Consider the following 25,770-nt stretch of genomic DNA (forward strand, 5'->3'; position numbering starts at 1 on the left):
TTTTTGCTCCTCTGATGCTGCTTGGCCTGCTGTGTTCATCCAGCTCTGCACCTTGTTGTCTCATGTACAGTTTCTGCCCCCTTTTGGTTTCAGGCTGCTGCAACTTGAACCAATGGAATGTCAGCTGTCCGTTTTTAGAATTTGTTTCTCCTGTTCTCCTGATTTATTGGTATTCCAGTTGCAAATCACGTCTTCGCAGCCTAACGGCACCAACTATGCAGTAGTGTTATCTCGGACATTCTCCCAAATTCTTCATTTCAAAAATGAGGGTAAAAGGGTACCACTTAATGTCTCCCAATTTACAAGCTCTGAATTGGCACGTAAAGAGTTCACTTTTCTAGTCATGGAGTGTACAAAACCTTATAGAAATTGGTGAATATTTTAGAAGGATTGAGTGCAACAAGTTAATCGACAATCCAGTTAACTCAGTTGCTAGTTAATGGGACATCTTAATTTAAATTGTCTAATTGTCGTTTCAAGCGCCATGTTGGGCAATAGATTTCTCTCTTCAAAACAAAAGCGTTATTCAGAATAGTTATTATTGATTTTTTTTTAAACAAACTCGTTATAAGATTATAAAGGTAGAGTCGTGAAGTGGTGTTGCGATCCCTCTTTGTCAGTACTAGTTGCAAGATCAATCCAGAATCATTCCTGGATTGTATTGATTTCTTTCTGCTCTATTTATTTTTTAAATGTTATCCCACTGGACTTTTTTCTTCCTGATAGCACCTTATTTACTTTTCCATTTGTCTTTGAAGCAATTTGAGAACCAAAGAACAATACAGAACAGGAACCGGCCCTTCGGCCCTCCAAGCCTGCGTCGACATATTTTGCCCTTCCGTACTAAAACAGTCTTCACTTATAGGATCTGTATCCCTCTATTCCCTTCCTATTCATGCATTTGACCAAGTGCTTCTTGAACGCTGCTACTGTGTCTGCTTGCATCACGTCCTCTGGCAACGCATTATAGGCACTCACCACCCTTTTGTGTGAAAAACATGCCTCACACATATCTTTTACACTTGCCCCCCCACACCTTGAAACTGTGTAATTGAGCCCCTAGTGATTGACCCCTCTGCCCTAGGAAAAAGCCTCCTACTTTCCTCTCTATCCATGCCATTCACGATCTTATAAACTTCTGTAAGGTTGCCCTTCAACCTCCTGTGTTCCAGTGAAAATCAACCCAGTCGATCCAACCTTTCTTCATAGCTAAAATCCCCCATATCAGGCAACATCCTGGTAAACCTTTTCTGTACATGTCGCTGACTGTGCTGTCATCAGCTCTGGGAATTGCTGTGTTCTGGCCTGAGTAGATATGTTGACATTTCAAAATCTATTGCTGATCATGAGATCTTGCTGTACAGAGCAAGCCTTATTGTGCTTTGCAACAAGTGGGTTTTTCTTTGGAAAATCCAAAAAGAAGAAATGGTTAGGGAAAAGACTGAAGCATGTTAGCAATACGTAAACTAAGTGCCAAATGGCCCCTTCTGTGCTGTAGCATTTTCAAGAAGGGATTGCTGTTGTTCTTGGGGCTAAAGGAATTGAGGGGTATGAGGAGAAAGCAGTAACCAAGTACTGATTAGGATGATCAACCTTATTTGAATGACAGAATAGGCTTGAAGGGCGGAATGGCCTACTCCTCTCATTTCAGTATTTCTACGTAACTTCTCTGCGATTCTAATACGGTGACCTTTGTTTCTTAAAATCTGCAATAGGAAACTGCATGGTTTCCAACTAGTTGGAAGTTTTCCAATTACTGAAAAAATAGGGAGTTGACCTTTTGTTGTAACTTGGTGGAGAATCAAAATATCCATTTAAAAACTGCAGGGATTTAACTTGCTTCTCTTTTATTCATTGCCTGACCCTTGCTTCCTCAGTGGATAGACTGAGGACGCTCAGAAACCTTGTTTTACTGTGACTATGAGGCCATGTGTTTTCTGTCTTACTGGTGTGGCTTATTAATGTTTAAAAGAAATCTGGTGATATTCCATCCTCACCAATTACTCCAAAAGGTTTGACCTTTAAGTCAGAAGCTAGTATTAAGGATTTGTATTCTGCGCTGAAATTTGGTGGGAGTGCTAAAATATCTCTGTGTACCAATGTCATATTGTCAGTCTTATTCCTTGAGTATTTTTGTTGTAATAGTGCTGCTAAAAGTAGAGAGTGCAAGTAAAATGAAAAATCAGTTCCAAGTGCCTCTTCATCGGGGTTTCAGTTTTAAGACAACATCAGTGTAGAACAAAATGGATTTTGATTATGATTAAATGTGTCCTGCCTTTTATACTTTAAAGTCTTGGGGCAATTTGGATGCATTCGGTTGGCCAGGTGTCACTTATCCATGTGAGCACTTTTTTTCTCAGAATGGGTTGCCTCTTTGGAACTATTTGTCAAAAGAGGAAGTAGTGTAGTGATAATATAACTGGATTAGTAATTCAAAACCTCAGATTAATGTTCTGGGGACATGGGTTCGCGATGAAATTCAAATTCAGTAAAAGTAGGGAATAAAAACTTAGCCTAATGGCGATCACTGTTTGATTGTCGGAAAAACCCAAATGCTTCATTGATTTCTTTTAGGGAATGAAATCTGTTGTTACTTAGTATAGCCTACGTGCAATTCCAGACCCACCTCAATGTAGTTGAATCTTAGCTGCCCCGTGGGCAATTAGGAATGGGCAGCAATATACACATTCCGTGAATGAATTAGGGAAAAAGGCAATGAAAAGAATCTTTGAATTTTCTTTTGTGACACAGGTGGGCAGACAAGTGGGTGAATAGGGGTCAGTGAGTAATCCAACCAGTCATGATCGTATTGAAAGGTGGAGCAGATTCAAGGGACGATGGGCCCACTCCTAGTTTGTATAAATTATTGATAAGTATTTATTAAATCTGCTGTTGATTAGTGTTTGAGTGATGAGCTCTCTCTGACCATGCTAATCTCTGATTTGCTTTTAGCTTGCAATGACCCACCCAAGCCACCACCTGAATTTCGGAATGAATCCAGATCATGCACGAAACTCTTTGTCAAACTGCGGCATCCGACAGCCCAAGTACGGAGACAGGAAGGTTCATCACATGTACATGAGGAAGAAAGGTAAATAAGAAACAGGAGAGCGACAGCAGCTGAGTATTTAAGATGTTGGAGAGCTTTGTGAGACATCGTATGAACAGTGATATCAGGAACTGCAGATGCTGGAGAATCTGATAAGAAGGTGTAGAGCTGGATGAACACAGCAGGCCAAGCAGCATCACAGGAGCCGGAAGGCTGACGTTTCGGGCCTAGACCCTTCTTCAGAAATGGGGGAGGGGAAGGGGATTCTGAAATAAATGGGGAGAGAGGGGGAGGCGGATAGAAGATGGATAGAGGAGAAGATAGGTGGAGAGGAGACAGACGGGTCGAAGAGGCGGGGATGGAGCCAGTAAAGGTGAGTGTAGGTGGGGAGGTAGGGAGGAGATATGTCAGTCCAGGGAGGATGGACCGGTCAAGGGGGCGGGATGAGGTTTGTAGGTAGGAGATTGGGGTGGGGCTTGAAGTGGGAGGAGGGGATAGGTGGGAGGAAGGACAGGTTAGGGAGGCGGGGACGAGCTGGACTGGTTTTGGGATGCGGTCGGGGGAAGGGAGATTTTGAAGCTTGTGAAGTCCACATTGATACCATTGGGCTGCAGGGTTCCCAAGCGGAATATGAGTTGCTGTTCCTGCAACCTTCGGGTAGCATCGTTGTGGCACTGCAGGAGGCCCAGGATGGACATGTCGTCTGAGGAATGGGAGGGGTAGTTGAAATGGTTCGCGACTGGGAGGTGCAGTTGTTTAGTGCGAACCGAGCGTAGGTGTTCTGCAAAGCGGTCGCTAAGCCTCCGCTTGGTTTCCCCGATGTAGAGGAGGCCACAACGGGAACAGCGGATGCAGTATACCACATTAGCAGGTGTGCAGGTGAACATGAAATGAAAAAGATTTTGGGGGTGAAAAAATGGGTAATTTCTGTCCCACGTGGGCAGGGTGAGTTAAATTAGTGCAGGAAGTCTCTGCACCTGACATTTTATGAGGTGATGTCTATCTTACAGCTAGTAACAGGGTCACGTTCATACTTGAAATAATTGAGCATTCACCATGTGGTATTTAGTCCGTCATTTTGTTTGTACACTTGGCTGACTGGTATTCTCAAAAATGGTCAAGAGCACTAACTCTTCACCCTGTCATTCGAAGCGTTTTGGTGCATCCTGGAGCTTTCCCACTGTCCCATCTGACCACACATAAACATGTCTATGGTTACAAGCTTGTGAAAGAGTCATAGAGCAAGTAAATGGACCCTTTGGCCCAACTCGTCTGTACTGACCAAGTTTCCCAAACTAAACTAGCCCTACTCGCCTGCATTTGGCCTGTATCCCTGTAAACCTTTCCTATTTATACCTTTTTCAAATGTTGTAACTGTACCTGCATCTACCATTTCCTCTGGCAGTTCATTCCATACACAAACCACCCTCTGTGTGGAAAAAGTTGCCCCTGAGGACCCTTTTAAATCTTTCTCCTCTCACCTTAAGATGTGCCCTGTGGTTTTGAACTCCCCAACCCTAGGGAAAAGACCTTTGCTATTCACCTAATCCATGCCCCTCGTGATTTTATAAACCTCTGTAAGGTTACCAGTCACCCTCCGTGCTCCAGTGAAAAAGGCCCCAGCCTTTCCTTACAACTCAAACCCTCCAGTCCTGGCAACATCCTTGTAAGGAAGTCGCTGTTCAATGGAAAAATGAACAAAATTAGAGTTGTCAGTAAAGATTCTGGAAATTTCTCTTCTAAAAATTCCCTAAGATGTCGGTCACAGCTGATATGATAATTATCAACGCCACTTCCCTGCCTTTTACCATTACCCTCAATTACCTTCCTGATTCAATATCTATCTCAGCCTTGAATGTATTTAATGACCCAGTCTCAACTGTCTGTGGCCAAAAATTCCCTAGATTCACCACCCTCTTTGTCTCAGTCTTAAATGAGTGATCCTTTATTCTAAGATTATGTCCTCTGGCCCTAGACTCTCCTACAAGAGGAAACAACCTCTCCATGTCTACCCTATCAAGCCCCCTAAGGATCTTATAAGTTTCTATCAGGTCACTTCTCATTCTTCTATATTCCAAGAGGTGCAGACCCAATCTACTTAACGTTTCCTCATAAAGCAGATCCCCTATTCCAAAATAGATTTGTCTTGTTAATTTCTAGTAATCTATCAGAACAGAGCAAATAGAATAAGGAAGAGACCATTTGGCCCCTCATGTTTGCTCTATCAATCAGAATGAACATGACTGATCTTCTGCCTCAACTCGTCTTTGCTACCTGCTCCCACAGCCTTAGATTCCCTAAGAGATTGAAAATCTGTCGATCTGAGCCTTGAATATATTGAATGATGGAGCCTCCACAATCTACTGCAGTGGCGAATTCCAAAGATTCACAACCCTCTGAGAAAAGAAATGTTTCCTCAGTCTGAAATAATGAACCTTAACCTGACCTTACTCCTGGTTGCATAATTCTGTGAAGTTAGTCTGTTAAAGTTTGTTTGGAAGTTGGTCAGTGCAAGCCAGAGCATTAATGTTGCATTGTGATTGTTGCATTAATGATTTTTTTATTAATGTTGCATGATTTTCAGGTACACAATCAGACTTTTCAATCTTCAGTGTGCTGCATTACCTTGAGCATTAATATATAGTAGGAAATCTACAGGCCTGGTCTGCAATTTCTATAGTTATTGCATTTTCTATCCGGTATTTCCATGGGTTGTCTTTAATAAGTCGCTAGACATTTCCCACTGCTCTTGTTTCTTTTAACAGGCATAAATACTTTAATCAACATTATGTCACGCCTTGGTCAAGATGACCCAGCTCCCTCAAGGTATGTGTTGATCTTTTTAAAAAGGCACATTATTTACTCTTCCTTCAGCCCCTAGTTCAGCACTGATTAGAGGGGTGTGTGTTATAATGAGACCCTATAAGCAGTGAGACTTCAGTGAGTCATTGGTGGCTGAAAGATTTTGTAAATTCTATCCCTTATGAATAGAGAATGGATAGATGTGATTCAAGAGCTAAACATTTCAGATGAGAGAGGTGCCAGTGTGCAATGTACGGAGAGCTGCAAACGGGTAACAGTCTGAAAACATTTTGAAATGTAACAGATTTGACCGTTCTGCATCGTTGGTAACTGACATACAAGATCATAAGATACAAGAGCAGAAGTAGGCTATTTGGCCCATCAAGCTTGCCCCACCATTCAATGGCATCATGGCTAATTTATAATCTTCAACTCCAACTCCACTTTCCTTTTCCTTATAATCTATTGATTCCCTTACTGATTAAAAATATATGCATTGAATGTACTTAATGATCCCGCTTCGATAACCCTCTGCAGTAAAGAATTCTACAGATTCACAGCCCTCAGAAGAAATTTCTCCTCGTCTCTGTCTTAAACTTGTGACCCTTTATTCTGAGATTATAGTTTTCTAATCAACCTGTTCAGGGGTTATATTAAACACCTCTACGGCAGGTTGGCCTTGATCCTGGGTCTCCTGATCCAGAGGCATGGCCATTACCACTACCACAAGACCCTTATTCTGAGATTACACCCTCTGATTCTAAACTCTCCCACAAGGGGAAACAACCTCTCTGCAGCTATAGCAAAACCACAGAATGGTGGAGAAACTCAGCAGGTCTGGCTTTGAAGTGAGAAACAGAGTTAACGTATCAAGTCTCTTTCTGCACCTGCCCTATTAAGTCCCCTAAGAATCTTGCGCTCTGATAAGGTCTTCTCTCATTCTTCTAAATTCCAATGAGTACAGGGCCCAATCTACTCAACCTCTCCTCTTAAGAAAATCTGTCTATACCTTGGATCAACCTAGTGAATCTTCTCCAGACTGATTCTGCTACCAGTATATTGTTTCTTAAATCAGCTGCATAAATGAGCCACTGGTGGCCCAACGAGATGCCCACTCATCTCTGAGGCGGAGGTACACAGTTCAAGACTGGGACTTGGGTAAATAGATGACTCCCACTGCAGCAGTGAGGGGAGTTGTGCTCCTGTTCAAATGAGTTAAACTAAGGCCTTTTGGTGGATGTAAAAGATTAAGTAACACTGTTTTGAAGAAAAATCTGGAGGTTATCCACAAATATGGTGTGGTCCATACTTGTTACTAAACCAACATCCCAAAAACAGATTGGTTATTATCTTGTTAGCGTCTTGTGGGAGGTTGCTTTGTGCAGTTTGGCTGCCATGATTTCTACATTACAACAACAACTGCTCTTGAAAAGCATCTCATTGGCTTTAAAGCACTTTAGGATGCGCTTGAGGTCACGCCAGGCACTGGAGAGAGGCAAGTCTTCTAAATTTTTTTTTCTGTTCTTGCAAAAACATTTCCCAATCAGTGGAAAACATTTAAGCTCGCATCTTTCTTGTATCATCATTCAGGTCAATTTGTACATATGTCAACAAAACGTTTTGAAGAAATCTGTAAAATAGTTTGCTCTGTTCATCTTAGGAAAGATAAACTGGCATTATGGATTGGTTAACTCAGTCAGGTGGATGATGGGTTTGTGAAGTAGAGTGATGCCAACGGCATGGGTACAATTCCCACACTGGTTGAAGTTACCATGAAGGATTCTCCCGCTCAACCTCTCCCTTAGCTGAGATGTAGTGACCCTTGGGTTAAACCACCACCGGTTGTCTTTCTCTAATGAGAAAACTGCCCTATGGTCCTCTGGGACCATGATGATCTTACCTTTGTATACTGGCATCACAGGGAATCTGGCGAAGATTCACTAGGTTGATCCCCGGTATGGAGGGACTGTCTTATGAGGAGAGGTTTAGTAGGTTGGACCTGTACTCGTTGGAATTTAGAACAGAGAGGTGACCTTGTTGAAACCTACGAGATTCTTAGGGGACTTGACAGAGTAGATGAGGAGAGGTTGCTGCTTCTTATGAGAGAATCAGGACCAGAGACCATCATCTCCGTGTAAAGCATTGCACATTTAAAGTAGAGAGAGAGTGAAATTTCTTCTTTGAAAGTTGTGAATCTGTGGAGTTCTTTACTGCAGAGGGCTGTCGAGGTTGAGTCAGGTCATTAGGTATATTCAAAGCTAAGAGAGACAGATTTTTAATCAGTGAGGGAATCGAGGGCTTTGGTGAAAAGGCAGGAAAGTGGAGTTGACGATTATCCAATCAGCCATGATTTCACTGAATGGTGGAACAGACTTGATGAGCCAAATGGCCTACTTCTGTTCTTATGTCTTATGTTCTTCTACACTACTCTGTATAAGACCAGTTACCAGTATTGCAGAATGGTCAAATCCATTACATTTCAAAATGTTTTCAAATTGTTATCTAGTTTCAGCTGTCTACTTTGCATACTGGAACCTGTCTTGTCTGAAATGTTTTGTTCTTGCATCACATCTGTTAGTTCTCTGTTCATAAGGGATAGAATTTACAAAACCTTTTTAGGCAGTTGGGACCAATGCATAACCAAACCCTTTAAACACAGCCCTGGCATTTTTGCACCATCTGGCTTCATTCAAAACTGGAATGCTTTGCGTATTCTGAGTAAACATGTGATATCTCTAACTTTTTGCTTTGCTCTTTCGTGCGTGGCTTTTTGCTGGTTATAATAAACAGTGAGATTTGAGCTCAGGGGAGCACAGATGCTAGAAGCGGCAGCTGCACCGAATGTTGTTCCATCTGGTTTTGTGATCAGTGGGAATGGATAAATCTCTTGAATTGGTGTGTGCCATGTGAGCCTCTCCTAGAACCCAGATCTGTATAAAATTGGTGTTATAGTGGACAGTGAAGAAGGTTATCCAAGATTACAAAGGCATCTTGAGCAATTGGGCCAATGGGCCAAGGAGTGGCAGTAGCAAATCTCCCCAACAGGATATCGGTCCCCTTCCAGTTTAAGTGAAACTCATCTCTTTCGGATAAGTCTTTTCTGCCCCAGAAGAGATCCCAATGAATCCAAAAATCTGAATCCTTGCCCACTGTACCATTTCCTCAGCCATTGATTTATCTACCCTATCTCCTTAATCCTACTCTCATTTAGAGAAAGAAATTTGCCATCCTTACCTGGTCTGGCTTACATGTGACTCCAGACCCACAGCAGTGTGGATAACTGAAATATTCTGAAGCGATGAGCAACAGATGTTGACCTTAGTCTTTGTAGATTCTATTAAACCTTAAATTATTAGTTCCCTTGTTTTTGTTCCTTTAGGATTAACCATAATGAACGACTGGAGTTTTTGGGAGATGCTGTAGTTGAATTTTTAACAAGGTAGGAAGTTGATGTTTATTTAGCTCATTTTGATTTGTCACGGTACTTTCTCGTACTTTTCAGTATTTTTAATATAACATTAAAAGTAAAAGCAAAGTACTGTGGATATTGGAAACCTGAAATAAAAACAGAAATTGATACAGAAACTCAACAACTCTGGAGAGAGACATGGAGTTAATGTTTGTGTCAAATGCAGTTCTTTGGCACAAAAGGAGTGTAGAAATGTGGTGGGTTGATGCTGTGGAAGGACAAAGAGCAAAGGGGAAGGCCTGGGATAGGTCGAGGATGGATGGCAACATGATGAGCAGCTCTTACTGAATTCAAAAACATGAGAAATATGATGCAGGCCAGCACACGGCAAGAAAAAGGAACAAAGTCCAGGACCGAGTCTGTGCTCTGAATTTATTGTACTTGTTGAATCCTGAAGGCTTTAAACTGCCTGATCAGAAAAGGAGATGCTGTTCCTCCAGCTTGCATTGAGCTTCCCTGGAGCATTGCAGCAGACTGAGGATAGAGGTGTGATTGTGAGGGCAAAGATGGTGAATTGAAACAGCAAGCAGCTGGAAGCTTGTGGTTACGGTTCTGCATTGACCGGAGGTATTCTGCAAAGTGGTCACCCTGTTTACGTTTGGTCTGCCCATTATTAAAGAGGGCAAATGATGAATAGTAAGTACAGTACACCGAATTGAAAAAAGTAAAAATAATGCTGAAAAATGTTGAAGCTTTATGCCTTGTCATTCATCAGGACACTTTGCAAATACAGACCTATCTGTATCACACAGATGAGTATTGAGATGTGTATGAATTTCGGTGCTAGTGTGATGCTCAGTATGTAGGCTGTATGTCTGAAAGGTAGGTTGATCATATCAAACGGTGTCTCTCTTTGGCTGTTCACAATAAGCAGGGTATGGCTATATCCAACCAGACCTCACTTGCAAAATTAACGTCACAGTGTCTAATATTAAATGTGATTCTGCAATTGGGCAAGTTCACTGAGTAGTCCTGCACCTGCGAAGAAATGGAGTTGAGGACTTTCTTGCCTTTTTCCCTATAACCTTTGATGCCCTTACTGATTAAAAATCTGTCCATCTCAGCCTTTAATATACTAATCGAGGTAGCCTTCAAAGCCCTCTGCGGGAAAGAATTCCACAGATTCGCTATTCTTTGAGAGAAGAAATTGCACCCCTTCGATGTCTTAAATGTACTGCCCCTTATTATGCCCTCTGCTCCTGGTCCCTGACAAGGGGGAAACAACCTTTCCACATTTTCCCAAGTCCCCTCATTCAAAAAAAATGCTACAGTCTGAATCAGAAATGCCAGTGAATAGTGCAACAATTGGAAAGACTGATAACTTTGTTGCATTGTATGCTGCAAATTCCCAACATGCAAAAGATATTGCCCTCATGCGATGGTCATGACAATGAGTATTTTGATGTGTTAATTGTCTTGTCAATGTCATTTTGTTGAATTTGCTTCTTTCTGCTTTCAGCGTACACTTATACTTTCTGTTTCCAAATCTGGAGGAGGGTGGGCTGGCTACCTATCGCACGGCAATCGTGCAGAACCAGCACCTTGCAATGCTGGCCAAGGTCAGTCTGAGTTAGAGAAGGTCCTTTATGTTGGCGTAGATTTCTTTCTCTGTGGGATCTTTGGAGTTGTTCGCTAATGTTGTAATTTATTGCATAAATGCTAAGCAGTCAGTTTGTTTTATCCAATCAAACCCATTGTAAGGGCAGGTGATGGCCTGATGGAATTACTGCCAGACTGTTAAGCCAGGGACCCAGGTAAAGTTCCGGGGACCCGGGTTTGAATCTCGCCACAGCAGATGCCATGTTGAATTTCTGCAGCGCGTCTTGTGGACAGTACACTCTTCTGCTACTGACCATTGGTGGAGGAGGGACTGAGTGTTGAAGGTGAAGAATAGGATGCCAGTCAAGCTGCCTGCTTTGTCCTGGAATTTGTCGAACTTCTGGAGTGTTATTACAGCTGCAGCCATGCCAGCCAAGTGGGGAGTATTCCATTGAAATCCTGGCTTGTGCTTGTAGATGGTGGACAGACATTAGGAAATCAGGGGTTGAGTTACTCTCAGTAGAATTCCCAGACTCTTGTAGCTGTATTATTTGTATGGCTAATCCAGTTCAGTTTTCTGGTCAATGGGTGGGGGGGTGGGGTAGGATTTTGATAGTGAAGGCTTCAGACTTGGTCATGCCATTAAATGTCGAGTGACGATGGTTAGAATCTTCCCTGTTGGAGCCGGTCATTGCCTGGCACTTGTGTGGCCAACTGTTGCCTGCTAGGTATCCAGGTTTTGAGAATTATGGACTGCCCAGCCAGAGGAATTAACCTTTCTGCATCTGCCCTGAAGGTGCCCTTAAGTAAAGGGCACTTGAGACTTCCTTCTCAAATCCTCCCAAGACTTTTACAGATTTTTTTAGTCAACCTGTTAAAATATGTTGTGACACTTCTGAAGCAGGTGGGACTTGAATCCAGAATTTTATATATATCAATGAGATGATCGTTTGTTCTTCTAAATTCCAGAGAATATACACCATGGGTCCATTCTATTTAATCTCTCTTTATTGGTTAACCCTAGAATATGGTTCTGGTGAATCTTTGACCTAGTACCTCTCAAGCAGGTATGTCCTTCCTTAGTCAACAAAAGCAAATCTGTTCACACTGCTTCAGTCAATCTGTCTTAAGGGGATTTTCCTCTTTTGTTATCCCGTGTGGAGCCTTCAAAGGTAGCATATACCCTTCTGAGTCAAAAATTGTGGATTCAAGTGCCAGTCCAGAGATTTGACTTGACATTTCTATATTGACAACGCCTTGTAGTACTGGGAGGGTGCAGCTGGTTTCAGAGGTCCAGGCTTTGGATGAGACAAGAAACCACAGGTGCATGTAAATATTCGATGGTTATCTTTGGAAGAAAAGCAGGAGAGTTGTTCCTGGTATTTTGACCAATATCTTATCTGTCGTTCACCATTTGAAATTAAACTATTAATTCATTGCCTTTTGCGGGAGCTTGCTGTGTGTATATATTGGTTACAATACTTCCCATTTTGCACCAGCGGCTGCACTTTTAAAAAGCACTGCATTGGCTGTAAAGCAGCTTGAAATATCCTGAGGTTATGAAAGGTGCTCAATCTATGCAAATGTTTCTCTTTCAACTGTTGGATTTGTTTCTGTAGTCTCTGGATTGACCATGAACACTGTGTACACCATTAATGGATGTGCCTTCTGCTTCTGTATGTATCTGTTTTAATTTTTGTTCCTGCAGAAGTTGGAATTGGACCGTTTTATGCTGTACGCCCACGGACCTGACCTCTGCAGGGAATCTGATTTACGTCATGCGATGGCTAATTGTTTTGAAGCTCTGATAGGTAATTGAAAACGGGCTATACTGGTGAAAAGTTACTACTGTGTCTGAAAGTCGAGGTTAGGGGATGCAGTGTGGTGGGTGAGGATCCAACTGTGCAAATCAAAATTCTGAGGTAGAAACATAGATGATAAAAAATGGTAGCAGGAGTAAGCCATTCAGCCCGTCATGCTTGCTCTATCACTCCGTATGATCGTGGCTGATCATCCAACTCAGTTCTTGCTTTCTTCCCATACCCTTTGATCCCTTTAGTCCTAAGAACTATACATCTTGTGAACATTCAATGTTTTGGCCTCAGTTGCTTTCTTTTGTAGCAAATTCTACAGGCTCACCACTCTGGGTGAGGACATTTTGTGCACATCTCCGTCTTAAATGGCCTACCCTGTATCCTTAGACTGTGACCCCTGGTTCTGGATTCTGTGTTCATCAGAAACTTTCTTTCTGCATTTACCCTGTCTACCCCTGTTAGAACTTCATGATCAATTTCTATGAGATCCCACCACCCCCCTTCCATTTTTCTGAATGCCAGTGAACATAGTCCTATTTGATCCAGTCTTTGTTTATACGTCAGTCCTGTCAGGTTACCAGAAATCTAATGTCTTACTTATTTCAGAAGAACACTGCAAAGTTTTACCTTAGTTCACTACAAATGTTTTAAAGCCCTATGCCTGATGTCACACGGTGCCCAATTGTTTTGACGCTCAGAGATGTAATGAGAAACCGGTGAAAGTTATTGCTTCGAGATGCAACTGCTTTGAGTGTCACCTTCCTAAGGGGATGCCTATTCAAGGATTTGTCTTTGAATATCTAGGGTAGATTTTCACTCATTATTTTAATTGCTAAGTATGAAAAATTTGAGCAGTGCATGTGCAGTTGTTTTCAAGGATGGTAAGCCATGTCAAGGACTCTTGAACAAGAAGAAACTACCCTTAAAAGTCTGCACTAATCAGATGCATCCTGAGACCAGATATTCAGCCGTGAAATCATATTGTTTAGCATCTTCTCAATTTTAGTTTCTTAAATCACTTTGAGTGAAAGATAATAATCAGTGGAATTAATCCCCAATGTCCATACTTCACACAGGATGATTTTGTTTAGAATTGAATTAAATTTTGGCATTTGTTAGTTTGGATTTTAAACTTAAATAACTGTCATCAATTTAATAATTAACGAGATTATGATAAATCTTCTTTAATTATGCTGAGAAAAATAAATGAGAGTTGCAAAGATTGCTTGTTTAAATCCTTGCTCATATCTTCAGTGCAGAAATGCTCATGAATTAATTTGCGTACACCTATTTATGAAAGGGTAGTAATTTTTGCAACCTAGGAAGACATCGTAATTGTCATAAATGATACCAAAGCAGTTTTAGGATTGGGAGCAGCTACTGGATTTTTACAAATTAATCCCAGCGATTAGCATGTACTAATTGATCTTCTGTAATGATGTACACACAGAACAAGACTATGTGTTCGTGAAGCAAGGTAAATAATTGGACTCTGTAATAATTCAGTCTATTTTTAAGCTCTCTCTTTTTGTCCTTCCTGTTCTATGGTGATTGTTTGATTTTTCAAATGGAGAAACATAATGGTGTTGTCACGGATTTGTAATCTAGAGGCACTGGTTGTTGTTGTGATAATACTGGTTCAAGTCCCCTCATGGAATTTAAATTCGATTAGTAAGTCTGGAATTTGAAACAAGTCTCCGGGATGATGACAATGAAACCATCGTCACTTGTTATGAAAACCCCTCATAGCCCTCCAGTGCCCTTTTAGGGAAGGAAATCTGGTATTGTTACCCAACCTGGCATACGTGGATGGGGGGAGGGGAGGAGCTGTGATGTTGGCTGAATGGTAATGGCACTGGGTTAGTAATAGAGGGCCTGGTTAACGCTCTGGGAATATAGATTCAGTTCTCTCCACAGCAGGGAGTAGAAATCCATTTAATAAATCTAGAACATCATGTTAGTCTCAATAACGGTGGCTATGAGAACTATCAGTGATTGCTCTAACTGAATTGATGCAATGTTGGTTGGGTTTTACCAGGAAAAAGTTGGATAGGCTGGCCCTGTATCAATTGAAGTTTAGAAGAATGAGAGGTGATCTACTGAAACACAAAAGATCCTTAAGGGCTTTGATAGGGTGGATGTTTCCCCTGTGGGAGAAACTAGAACTGTTTGAAAATAATGGGAAGGGGTGGCAGTCACTGGGTGAGGAATCCAGAGACATTGGTTAATGTTCTCGTGATGTGGTTTCAATTCCCACTGTGGTAGAAGGTGAAATCGAAATTCAATGAAATCTGGAATTAGAAGTTAACCTAACAGCAACCTTTTTATTGATTATTGCAAATATTAAGGCTAACGCAAGAATATCACAGGTTCCAATTCAATTGGTGGAATTTAGATAAATTATGATGGGTAATAAATACTGGCTGGTAGTGACATCTGTATCCAATGAATGATTTTCTTAAAAAAAAACTGAGATCAATCACAAGTTTCAATGATGGTCATCAATTATCATTGTTTCAGAGATAGTAGGAACTGCAGATGCTGGAGAATCTGAGATAACAAGGTGTAGAGCTGGATGAACACAACAGGCCAAGCAGCATCAGAGGAGCAGGAAGGCTGCTTCCCCTCCCCCATTTCTGAAGATGGGTCTAGGCCCGAAACGTCAGCCTTCCTGCCCCTCTGATGCTGCTTGGCCTGCTGTGTTCATCCAGCTCTACACCTTGTTATCATCAATTATCATTGATTTGTTCTAAAAACTCCTCTGATTCACTAATTCCCTTTAGAGGAAAACATTTGCTGCCCTTATTTGGTCTGGCCTTTATGTGACTCCAAATCCACAGCAATGTGGTTGACTCTTATCTGCCCTCTGACATGACCCTTGCAAGCCACTCAGTTCCAGGGCAGTCAGGACTGGGCTGTTTTAAACACTGGCATCCATGTGTTGAATTAGGCAGCAAAAGACTTTCAGAGATTTTTGATGGTTTTATTGTAACATTATAGCACAAATGTCAGTTTCCACCTTTCCTAAGTCCAGAAGCCAACTCCCCGTCTTTTTAAACATAGCTCTTTCCTAATCATCCTGCTCAGAGATGTTATTGATACACCTCTGGAGCAGATGGGACTTGAACAAGGTCTCCTGGCTCAAAGGTATAGCCACTACCACTGTGTCACATGAACCCAGTTTGTCCCTTTTGTAAAACAAAAAATTGCAGGTATCGAAACTCGTAATGAGGTGTCGTTATTTGGGGATTTATCTCTAATGATGGAAATTTGGAAAACAATCAAACATCTTTTTCAGAGATGTTATTACATAACTTTGGAGAATGTAGGACTTCAGTCCAATTCTCCTGGCTCAGAGGTAGGTGGTCACACTGCAGGCTCAGACTCAACAGACAGGAAGGAAATAGGTGACCACCAGGCAGCGCAGGAATCTCCTGTGGCTATTCCCCTGCAAAACAGATATACCATTTTGGATACTGTTGAGGGGAATGGCCTCTCTGGTATAACAGCAGCAGACAAATTTGTGGCACCATGTTTGGCTCTGCAGAAGAAGGGAGAAATGGGCATAGAAATCCTATAATTATAGGAGATTCAATCATAAGGGGAATCGATACGGTGTCAAGAAACCCTCCTAAATGGTTCCTGTGGCCCCAAATAAGAGTCCAGGATTGTGTATTGCCTCCCTGTTGCTAGGGCCCTGAATGTCCTGCAAGAGCTCTGAGACATTCTGGATGGGGAGGGTGAACTGCCAGTGGCTATGATACACATTGGTACTAACCAAAAAGGTACAAAAAGGAATGAGGTCCTAAAAACAGAATATAAAGAACTAGGAAGAAAGTTGAAGTAAAGGTCCTCAAAGATAGTTATCTCAGGATTACTACCCATGCCATGAGCTAGTCAGTAGAAACAGCAGAATATGTAGGATGAACACGTGGTTGAAAAGGTGGTGGGTTTCAGATTCGTGTGACGTTGGGACTGGTTCTGGGGGGATTGGGACCTGTACAAGCTGAACAAGTTACAACTGGGCAGGACCGAGACTGATGTCCTTGGGGGTTACTTGGTAGAGTGGTTGGGGAGGGTTTAAACTAGTGAGGCGGGGATGGGAACCAGAGGAGTAGGGCAGTAGATGCAGAAACTGAGGGAGAGGTAGAAACCAAGGCAAACATCACTAAGAACAAAAACAGGCAGGGAAACGGTGCTGAAAAGAACAGGGGAGGTGGTTGGAAATGCATGTGGTTCAGTGCAAGAAGTATAATAGGCAACGTAGATGAACTTAGAGCTTTGGTTAGTTCTTGGAACTGTGACATTATTGTGATTACGGAGACTTGGCTAAAAGAGGGACAGGACTGGCAGCTGAATGTCGCAGGATTTATATGTTTCGAGTGTGATAGAAGGGGATGTAAAAGGGGTGGTGGAGTTGCATTACTGGTAAAGGAGTATCTCACAGCTATACTGAGGGAGGATATGTCAGGGGACTCACATAGTGAGGCAACATGGGTAGAACTCAGGAATAGGAATGGTGAAATCACAAAGCTGGGGCTATACTATAGGCCTCCCAACAGCCATCGGGAGACAAAGAAGAGAACATGTAGACAGATTTTAGAAAGACAACCGCAATGTTGTTGTGGGGGATGATTTTAACTTCCCTTATATTGACTGGATTCACTTTGTGCTAGGGGTTTGGATGGGGCAGAATTTGTAAGGACTATTTAGGAGGGTTTCTTGACACAGTATGTAAATAGTCCAACCAGGGAATGGGTTGTACTGGACCTGCTTTTGGGAAGTGAGCCTGGCCAGGTGAGTGACGTTTCAGTGGAGGAGCATTTCAGGAGTAGTGACCATCATACTGTGATTTTTAAGATACTCATGGAGAGGGACAACAGCAGTCCTCGGGTGAAGGCTTTAAATTGGGAAGGCGAACCACCATAATATTAGGCAAGAGATGGAGAATTTGGGCTGGAGGTAGCTGTTTGAGGGTAAATCCACATCGGACATGTCGGAGTATTTCAAACGGCAGCTGATAAGAGTTCAGGAGCAGCACATTCCTGCGGGAATGAAGGATGGATATGGCAAGTTACGTGAACCCTAGATGACCAGGGATGTTATGACCTTGATCAAAAAGAAAAAGGAAGCACAAGTAAGGTCTGGGAGGATGGGAACTGACAAAGCCCTCGAAGTGCGTAAGGAAAATAGGAAAGGACTAAACAAGGAATTAGAAGGGCTAAAAGGGGTTATGCAAAGTCGCTAGCAAACAGGATTAAGGAGAATCTGAAGATTTTTTTATACGTACATAAAAAAAATAAGAGGGTAGCCAGGAAAGAGTTGGCCCACTCAAGGACAGAAGAGAGAATCTGTGTGGAGCCAGAAAAGATAGGTCAGGTCCTAAATGGATAGTTTTGTGGGTATTTACCAAAGAGAAGGAATTGGTGGAGGATGATCTCTGGGAAGGGAGTGTCAAATTTCTAAGCCAAGTTGCTATTAAAAAGGAAGAGGTGTTGTGTGTCGAAGGTAGATAAGTCCCTGGGTCCTGATCTATCCCAGAAAGTTGGGGATTGTGGGGGTAAAGAGAACAAATTGCTGGAGCATTGACAGACATCTTTGTATTCTCTTTGGCCACAGATGAGGTCCTAGAGGACTGGAGAACAGCTAGTGTTGTCCTGTTGTTTTAAAAAAGGGTAGCAGGGATTATCCAGGAAGTCACAAGCTGTGAGCCTCTCACTGGCAGTAGGGAAATTATTGGAAAAGATTCTCAGGGACAAGATCTATATGCATTTAAAAGCAAATGGACCTATTAGTGATAGACGGCATGGTTTTGTGCAGGGGGAGGTCGTGCCTTACTAACTTGATCAAGTTTTTGGAGGAGGTAATGCAGAAAAAGCGTTTGATATTGTCTACGTGGACTTCAGTAAAGCCTTTGACAAGGTCTCACATGGCAGACTGGTACAAAAGATGAAGTCACATGATGTTGGGGTGGGCTGGCAAGGTGGGTACAGAACTAGCTTAGTTGTAGGAGGCAGGTGGTAGTGATGGAAGAATGCTTTTCAACTGGAGGGTTGTAACTAGTGCTGTTTCACAGGGATCAGCACTGAGACCTCTGCTGTTTTGTGGTCGACATAAACGATTTGGAGGAAAACATGCCTGGTTTGATTAGTAGGTTTGCAGACGATACAAAGATTGGTAGAGTTGCAGATTGTGAGGAGGATTGTCAGAGGATACAGCAGGACATAGGTCGGTTGGAGGCATGGGCAGAAAAATAGCAGATTGAGTTTAATCCAGATACGTGTGAGGTGATGCATTTTGAAAAGTCAAGCACAGGTGGAAATTCTACAGTGAATGACAGGACCTTTAGGAGTATTGATATACAGAGGGATCTGGGTGTGCGGGTCCACAGATCACTGAAGGTGGCAGCACAAATAGATAAAGTTTTTAAAAAAGGCCTATGGCATACTTGCCTTCATTTGAAGGGGCATTGAATACAATGATAGGCATGTTATGCTGCAGATTTATAGAACTGTAGTTAGGCCACACTTGGAATCCTGCATACAGTTCTGGTCATACACTACCAGAAGTATGTGGATACTTTGGAGAGGGTACAGAAAAGGTTTACTGGGCTGTTGCCTGGTATGGGGGATTTTAGCTATGAAGAAAAGTTGGATAGCCTGGGTTTGTTTTGACTGGAACGCAGGAGGTTGAGGGGTGACGTGGTAGAAGTTTATAAGATTGTGAATGGCATGGATAGAGTTGGAAAGTATGAGGCTTTTTCCCAGGGTGCTCAATTACTGGGGGTTTAGTTACTTAGGTTCAAGGTGCGGGGTAGGGGAACGGTGAGATGGGTTTAAAAGAGATGTGCGAGACAAGTTTTTCAGTGTCTGAGTGCCTGGAATGTGCTGCCAGAGGAGGTGGTGGAGGAAGTGGACATAATAGCAGCGTTCAGGAAGCACCTGGATGAATATGTGAATAGGAAAGGAATAGAGGGATACGGATCCTGTAAGTGAAGACAGTTTTAGTATGGAAAGGCAAAATTGTGTTGGTGCAGGCTTGGAGAGCCGAAGGGCCTGTTACTGTGCTGTTTTGTTCTTTGTATCACCACTACACTAGAAGAACCCCTAAGCCCAACACTTGTTATTTTAATCACCCTGTCCAGATGTTATGGCACACCTCTGGAGCAGATAGATCTTGAATCCGTATCTCCTGGCTCAGAGGTAGGGACACAACCATTGCATTTCAAGAGGCCTCTGAGCCCAGTGCTTGAATACAAAGTCCAGTGGACACCATCTGTTCTCACTGAAATCTGGAGCTATTCTGGAACCATAAAGGGCGCCTGCAATTCCAAAATGGACGTGGGCTTTCATATTATAAGAGACACTTCAATTTAAAATGGAAAACATGGAAACGGAATATTCAGGCTGCAAGTTGGAAAATTACTTTTATATTTTTATTCTTCCTTGGGATGTGGGTGACACTGGTGGGGTCAGCATTTTATGCCTACCCCTAAATGCCCTTGAACCGAATGGTTTCTTCAACCATTTCAGAGATCAATAGTCTTGCTGTGGGTCTGGACTCGCACATAAGCCAGACCAGGTAAGGATGACAGATTTCCTTCACTTAAGGGCATTAGTAAACCAGATGGGTCTCTTAACAACAGTTCATGAGTTGGTTAGGTCCCTCAGGTAGCACACAAAGTGCTATACAAATGCAAGTACTTCTCCCTTGCCCAATTATTAAGAAAATATGAACATTCTAATTCAAATGACAATTTGAGCTTCCAGAATTAACTTGCTGGATTCTTATTGAAATTGAAGGTGTTGTGTTTGTGTTTTTCTCTTGGGAAATGATGGTTGTTAGCAAATAGACTCTCTCTCACTAATAATGTGACATTAATTACCACCTGATTATATTTAGGTTGTTTGTTTCAAAAACAAACCGGTTCAACAGATCATTTCAAACTTAATAATATCACGAGATGGTCTGCCACTGAATTTAATGCACTGAGATTTACAGAATGTCAAAAAGGAAGACTTAGATGGGGTATTTTGGATGGTGAGGCTTCCCATCCAACCAATATCAGCGATCCCCACTTTAATCCTTTTAAACTGTTTCACCTTTGGGGGGCATTAAGTAGTTGGAGGTAGAACCGCCACCCCTCAGTCATTTTGATTTGCTGGCTGCACGCAGTGCCGTGGGTACAATGGTCACTGTAGGCATTACACCTACACCTGGACACTGCAGCTGGGGGTCAGGACAAAGCCAAGTCTAGGGTGACTTAGTGCAGTGATAAGAGGGGGAGGCTTGGGGAAATGGGGGTGGGGGTGTAGGTAGGAGGATGGGGAGGATTATGTTGCAAAGGCCGGCATTGTGCCTTTTTCCATTCCAATTGAAATTACACATCTGTGTGGACAAAGGACTGGATAGAACATGGTCATTGTGCACACCTTGGCCACAAAGCTAACCAACATTCGCTGCCTGCACTTGTACATGAGTAATTTAGGATGCACGGGGAGATGCAGAGGGCATTTTCTACATGGACCTGTACAATGACATAATGTCATTAGGGTAGAGGTTGGGGGGGATCCAAAATTATTTTCAGGAGTTTTTTTAATTAGTGGGTAAGAAAGATGTTCTAACTGTAATCACTGGTCGTTTTCACTGTGAAGAATCTTTGCATATCATCGTTTGAAAAACACAGCCTGTAAAACACACGCTCCATAGAGATGGATTTTAGGATTCAGTACTCATCAGCTAAAGTAGCCCAGGAGGCTGCTTGCAGCAATTTAGTTCTCCTGAATGTCAGAGCAGTTCACGGAGATTTTGATTAATGATGATCTTTGGTGAGCAGGCGCGATCATCTGATTAAATGGAGTGCTGCCCCATTCGTTGAACTGTGCTCACCGCTATTGTGTAGTGCAACACTGTAATGACTGGCTCCAATCACCTTCACAATCTGCACTGGCATTGGGACCTCAGAGCCTTCCCTCCTGTCTCAAGGTGCGGAGGTCAAAGAGAGGCAGTCACTTGACCCATTGGCCTGATGTGTTTTCATCTTTTTTTCTAAATGCAAGCAGAAAGATCATCTACATTTGAACATTTTTGTGCAGGAAACTGGGAAGTGGCATGTCAGTCTCTAAGCTCTCTTGCTTGGGGTTTCATTTAGATGTCGCCTTACTGAAGGGCAGCTTCTTAAATGTGGAACAAAGTATGTAAAAGAGATGAATTCTGAACACTGCTTCAATGTATACCTTCACTTCAGGATAAGGGGATGAATTAAACAGCTGACGCACAATTTTTTGATGGGTGTTGAGAGTTATTTAAATAGAGAAAAACTGGAGAAAACTGCAACACAAAGGGACATGGAGGTACTTGTGCAGAAACACAGAAAGCTAGCACCACAGGTGCAGCAGGTAATCAGGAAGGGTAATGGAGTGTTGGCCCTTATTCCATGGAGGTTGGAGTATAAGAGTAGGGACGTCTGACTGCAACTGTACAAGGTGCTAGTGAGACCACATCTGGAGCAGATTTAAAAGATATTATTTCATTGCAGGCAGTTCAGAGAAGGTTCACTAGGATGATCCACGGCTACAGGGGGCTTGTCTTAAGAGCAAAGGCTAAATAGATTGGGACCGTACTCGCTGGAGTTTAGAAGAATGAGAGTGATCTCATTGAAACGTATAGGGTTCTTAAGGGGCTTGACAGGGTAAATACTGAGAGGATGTTTACCCTCACAGAGGGTATAGTCCTAGGACCAGAGGGTATAGTCTTGGAATAAAGGTTTAAAACTGAGATGAGGAGGAATTTCTTCTCTCAGGGCGTTGAGAATCTTTAGAACTCCTTTGCCACAGAGAATTGTGGGGCAGAGTCTTTGTGTATGTTTTAAAGCCGAGATAGTCTTGATCAGTCAGAGAATCAAGGTTTGTCAGGAAAGAGCAGGAAATTGGACGTGAGCAATGTCATTATCAGCTATGATTCTATTGAATGACAGCGTAGGTTTGAGGATCCAAATGGCTTACTGCTGTTCCTATTCCTTACAGAGTTGTTGGATCAGCGAAAAATGTTTCCAGAAGCATCTTTTTGTTTACTTTCTTAAAGCAATGTTATGGAGACAGAAGCTTTAGAAGATCTCGTTGCTGTGCTCCAGTAGATACAGAGCATCTTCAGGGGAGGAGAGGCTAGATGGAGTAAATTGTTCTTCAGGAATGTGAAATGTTTCCATTTTAGTTACACAAAAACAAAGCATTAAGCGGCTGTCTTCACAGCTGATTAACTTTGTGTAAAGAGTCAAAACGTTGGTTTGAAAGTTGTCATCTGAGATGTCATTGCCTGCTTCTTTGGGAGACATGTTGGGATAAATTACACATCAGGCTGAAATACCCCAGGAGACTCTTTTCATCACTGTTTCTATCCTGACTGTTCAAAGGTTTCAGGGAGATTTTGATAAGTGGTATTCTTTGAAGAGCTGGTGTAATTATCGCATTAACAAGGGAGTGTGGTGAATTGTGATGAAGATGCCTTTCAAACCCACAATAATTTTGCAATCCTCACTGGTGCCCATTTAGCGTGACCTTGTCCTTTTTGTAACACTTCCACTTGGACCTGAGGAGCAGAGTTGATTATGTAAGAACACTCTGGTCTGGAGGTGTCCTTGCAAAAGCTCACAACTGAACACAATTAAAATGGAATCGATATGGTCCTGTTTTCTATGCTACCTGATCTTTATATTGAAGACAACCGACACAATTGTGGTTCAGAAATGTTCCACATTGAACAATTTGATGTGTAATGTTGAAGTGTTGGCTGGGAGTTGGGAAATTGAATTTTTTTTTGTGAACCCCCTGTATTTTACCCACTCACTGACAGTAAGTTGATTACTTTGTTGCAGGAATGGGTTTCTGACACCGCGTCTAAGCTTGATAAGATCATAAGAAATAGTAACAGGAGTAGGGTGTTTGGCCCTCACGCCTGCTCTGACATTCGGTAGAATAATGTAACGTACCTTACCTTCACTTTCCTGCCCTGATTCCAAAAGTCCTTGTGAGCTTGGCTTCCAACAGTTTGAATTTAAAATAAAAAATAACTGAAAAGACTACTTCATTGCTTTGTTATCACAGACCATGGACTGTCAATTAATGTTGCAAATGCTGGCTCAGCTAAATCTTAGGGAACATTTATCAGCCTGAGATTAAACAGTAGTTTTATCCGTGGGTGAAGCCCTGTGCATCAGAATGGAGCTTGTACTACCTTTTTGTTAAAAATATAAAGGAATTTATTTCTGAATTTTTCAAAGGGAAAGACTGACTCATGTTACTGACACTTTCCTTGATACACTAATTGTTTTTGGCTATGCAAGTTTGTAGGCATGCATCAGTATCAGTTCTTTGGGATTTGCAGTGGTTGATCATCATGTGTGTGCTTGTTTTGCAGGTGCAGTCTACCTGGAAGGTGGCCTTGAAGAAGGCAAGCACTTGTTTGGTCGACTGCTGTTCAATGGCTCGGTAACGTACACAATGTCCTTCTCCACACCATGGTTACCTATCTCCTGTAGCCTAGTTGCCTGAAATCTACATGTAAATTTCAAGGGTTTTTTGTTTCACGTAAACTATTTGCAACAAACTTGCTCCCTCGCTCTCCCTCGCTCTCCCTTCTCACCCCCCCAACTGTGCTTGCGCCCTTGCCCCTCCCCCAACAAAAAATTAAAATATTGCTAATTTGTCTAGATAAGTGATTACTTTCCTGCTGCAAATGGGTCTCCCCTATAATGCTCTACATGTGGGTGGCAAACAAAGGTGAGGTTAAAGAGCAACCCAGTGCATTAATTGATAGAGGTTTTCTGTAGAATACATTAAATTTTTTATTTCACTTATGGGACATGGCCGTCGCTGGCTTGGCAACGTTATTGCCCGTCCCTAGTTTTCCTTGGGAAGGTGGTGGTACCTTTTTGAACCACTGCAATCTGTGTATTTTAGATTGACGTTAGGGAGAGGATTCCAGGATCTTCACCCAGTAACAGTGAAGGAACAGCGATATATTTCCAAATCACGATTGTGAGTGGCTTGGAGGGGAACCTGAAGGAGGTGGTGTTTCTGTGTCTCTGCTGGCATTTTCCTTCCAGATGGAAATGGTCATGGGTTTGGAAGGCGCTGTCCCAGGATCTTCTGCAGTGCATCTTGTAGATAGTACACACTGCTGCTCCTGAGTGTCACTAGTGGAAGGAGTGGATACTTGTGGATGTGGTGCCAATAAACGTTGTAGAACAAACTCTAGCAAAGGTCAACTGAACTCCTGGTGCATCTACTGTGATGCCAAACTCAGTCTGTTAAACCCTGCACTTCGTTTATTTGTTCGCTCATTTATTTGTTTGCTGAATGTCGATGATAAGAGCAGCATTTCTTGTCCTTCACTCTTTCTTGAAACGCTTCAGTCCGTACAGTGTAGGAGCATTCACAGCGCTGTTAGGGAGGGAGTTCCAGAATTGTTATAATGAAAAAATTTGCAATACAGTTCTAAGTCAGGATGTGCGGGAACTTGCAAGTGGCAGTGTTCCCATGTATAAGCTGCCCATGTCCTTCTAGATGGTAGAGGTCACAGTTTTGGAAAGTGCTGTCAAAGGAACCTTGTCAAGTTGCCAGCAGTCTCTTTCATTGACTGAACTTGTCAACTTTGATTCTGTTCATCAATTGAGATTTTTTTATTGTGTAATTTCATATTTAACCGCTGCGCTTTTTAATGGATGTAAGGGTGATAGCATCTAAATGAGACAAAGCAAGTGGGCACATTTGATTCTGTTGTTCATTTTTCATCCACTGGCTTTATAGTGTTCTGGAATTTCTCTGAAAGTAACACATTTATCGGAGATTTTTAAAAAAAGAAATTGGCAACCAAGTTATTGCCATGTACCCTGGCTAATTAATCTGTCCAACTGTGATACATCACAGTTTCAGGGACTGGTTGCAGCTCTGTGTATTTCGATTGCACATCCTGAACTTTAAACTTCATTCTTTCTATCCACTGCTCCAACCGTGGTGTCAGTTTTTATACAGTGCAGGAGGAGATCATTCAGCATGCCATTCCTGTACTTTCTTTGAAAGCAGTATCTAATTAGCCCC

The 25,770-nt window shown here is 42.3% G+C and overlaps 1 protein-coding gene across 1 annotated transcript in view; it reads left to right on the forward strand.

The window, feature by feature from the left end:
* The window catches only part of drosha (drosha ribonuclease III), a 149,193-nt gene that overhangs the window by 61,271 nt on the left and 62,152 nt on the right, over positions 1-25,770 (forward strand). The window contains exons 18-23 of the mRNA XM_048607409.1: positions 2,953-3,091; positions 5,815-5,875; positions 9,231-9,290; positions 10,780-10,879; positions 12,568-12,670; positions 24,089-24,159. Of these exons, the coding sequence (XP_048463366.1) occupies positions 2,953-3,091; positions 5,815-5,875; positions 9,231-9,290; positions 10,780-10,879; positions 12,568-12,670; positions 24,089-24,159 (534 nt within the window). The remainder of the gene's footprint in view (positions 1-2,952; positions 3,092-5,814; positions 5,876-9,230; positions 9,291-10,779; positions 10,880-12,567; positions 12,671-24,088; positions 24,160-25,770) is intronic.

Source organism: Rhincodon typus, chromosome 2, assembly GCF_021869965.1.
Source record: "Rhincodon typus isolate 14 chromosome 2, sRhiTyp1.1, whole genome shotgun sequence".
Taxonomy (NCBI): domain Eukaryota; kingdom Metazoa; phylum Chordata; class Chondrichthyes; order Orectolobiformes; family Rhincodontidae; genus Rhincodon; species Rhincodon typus.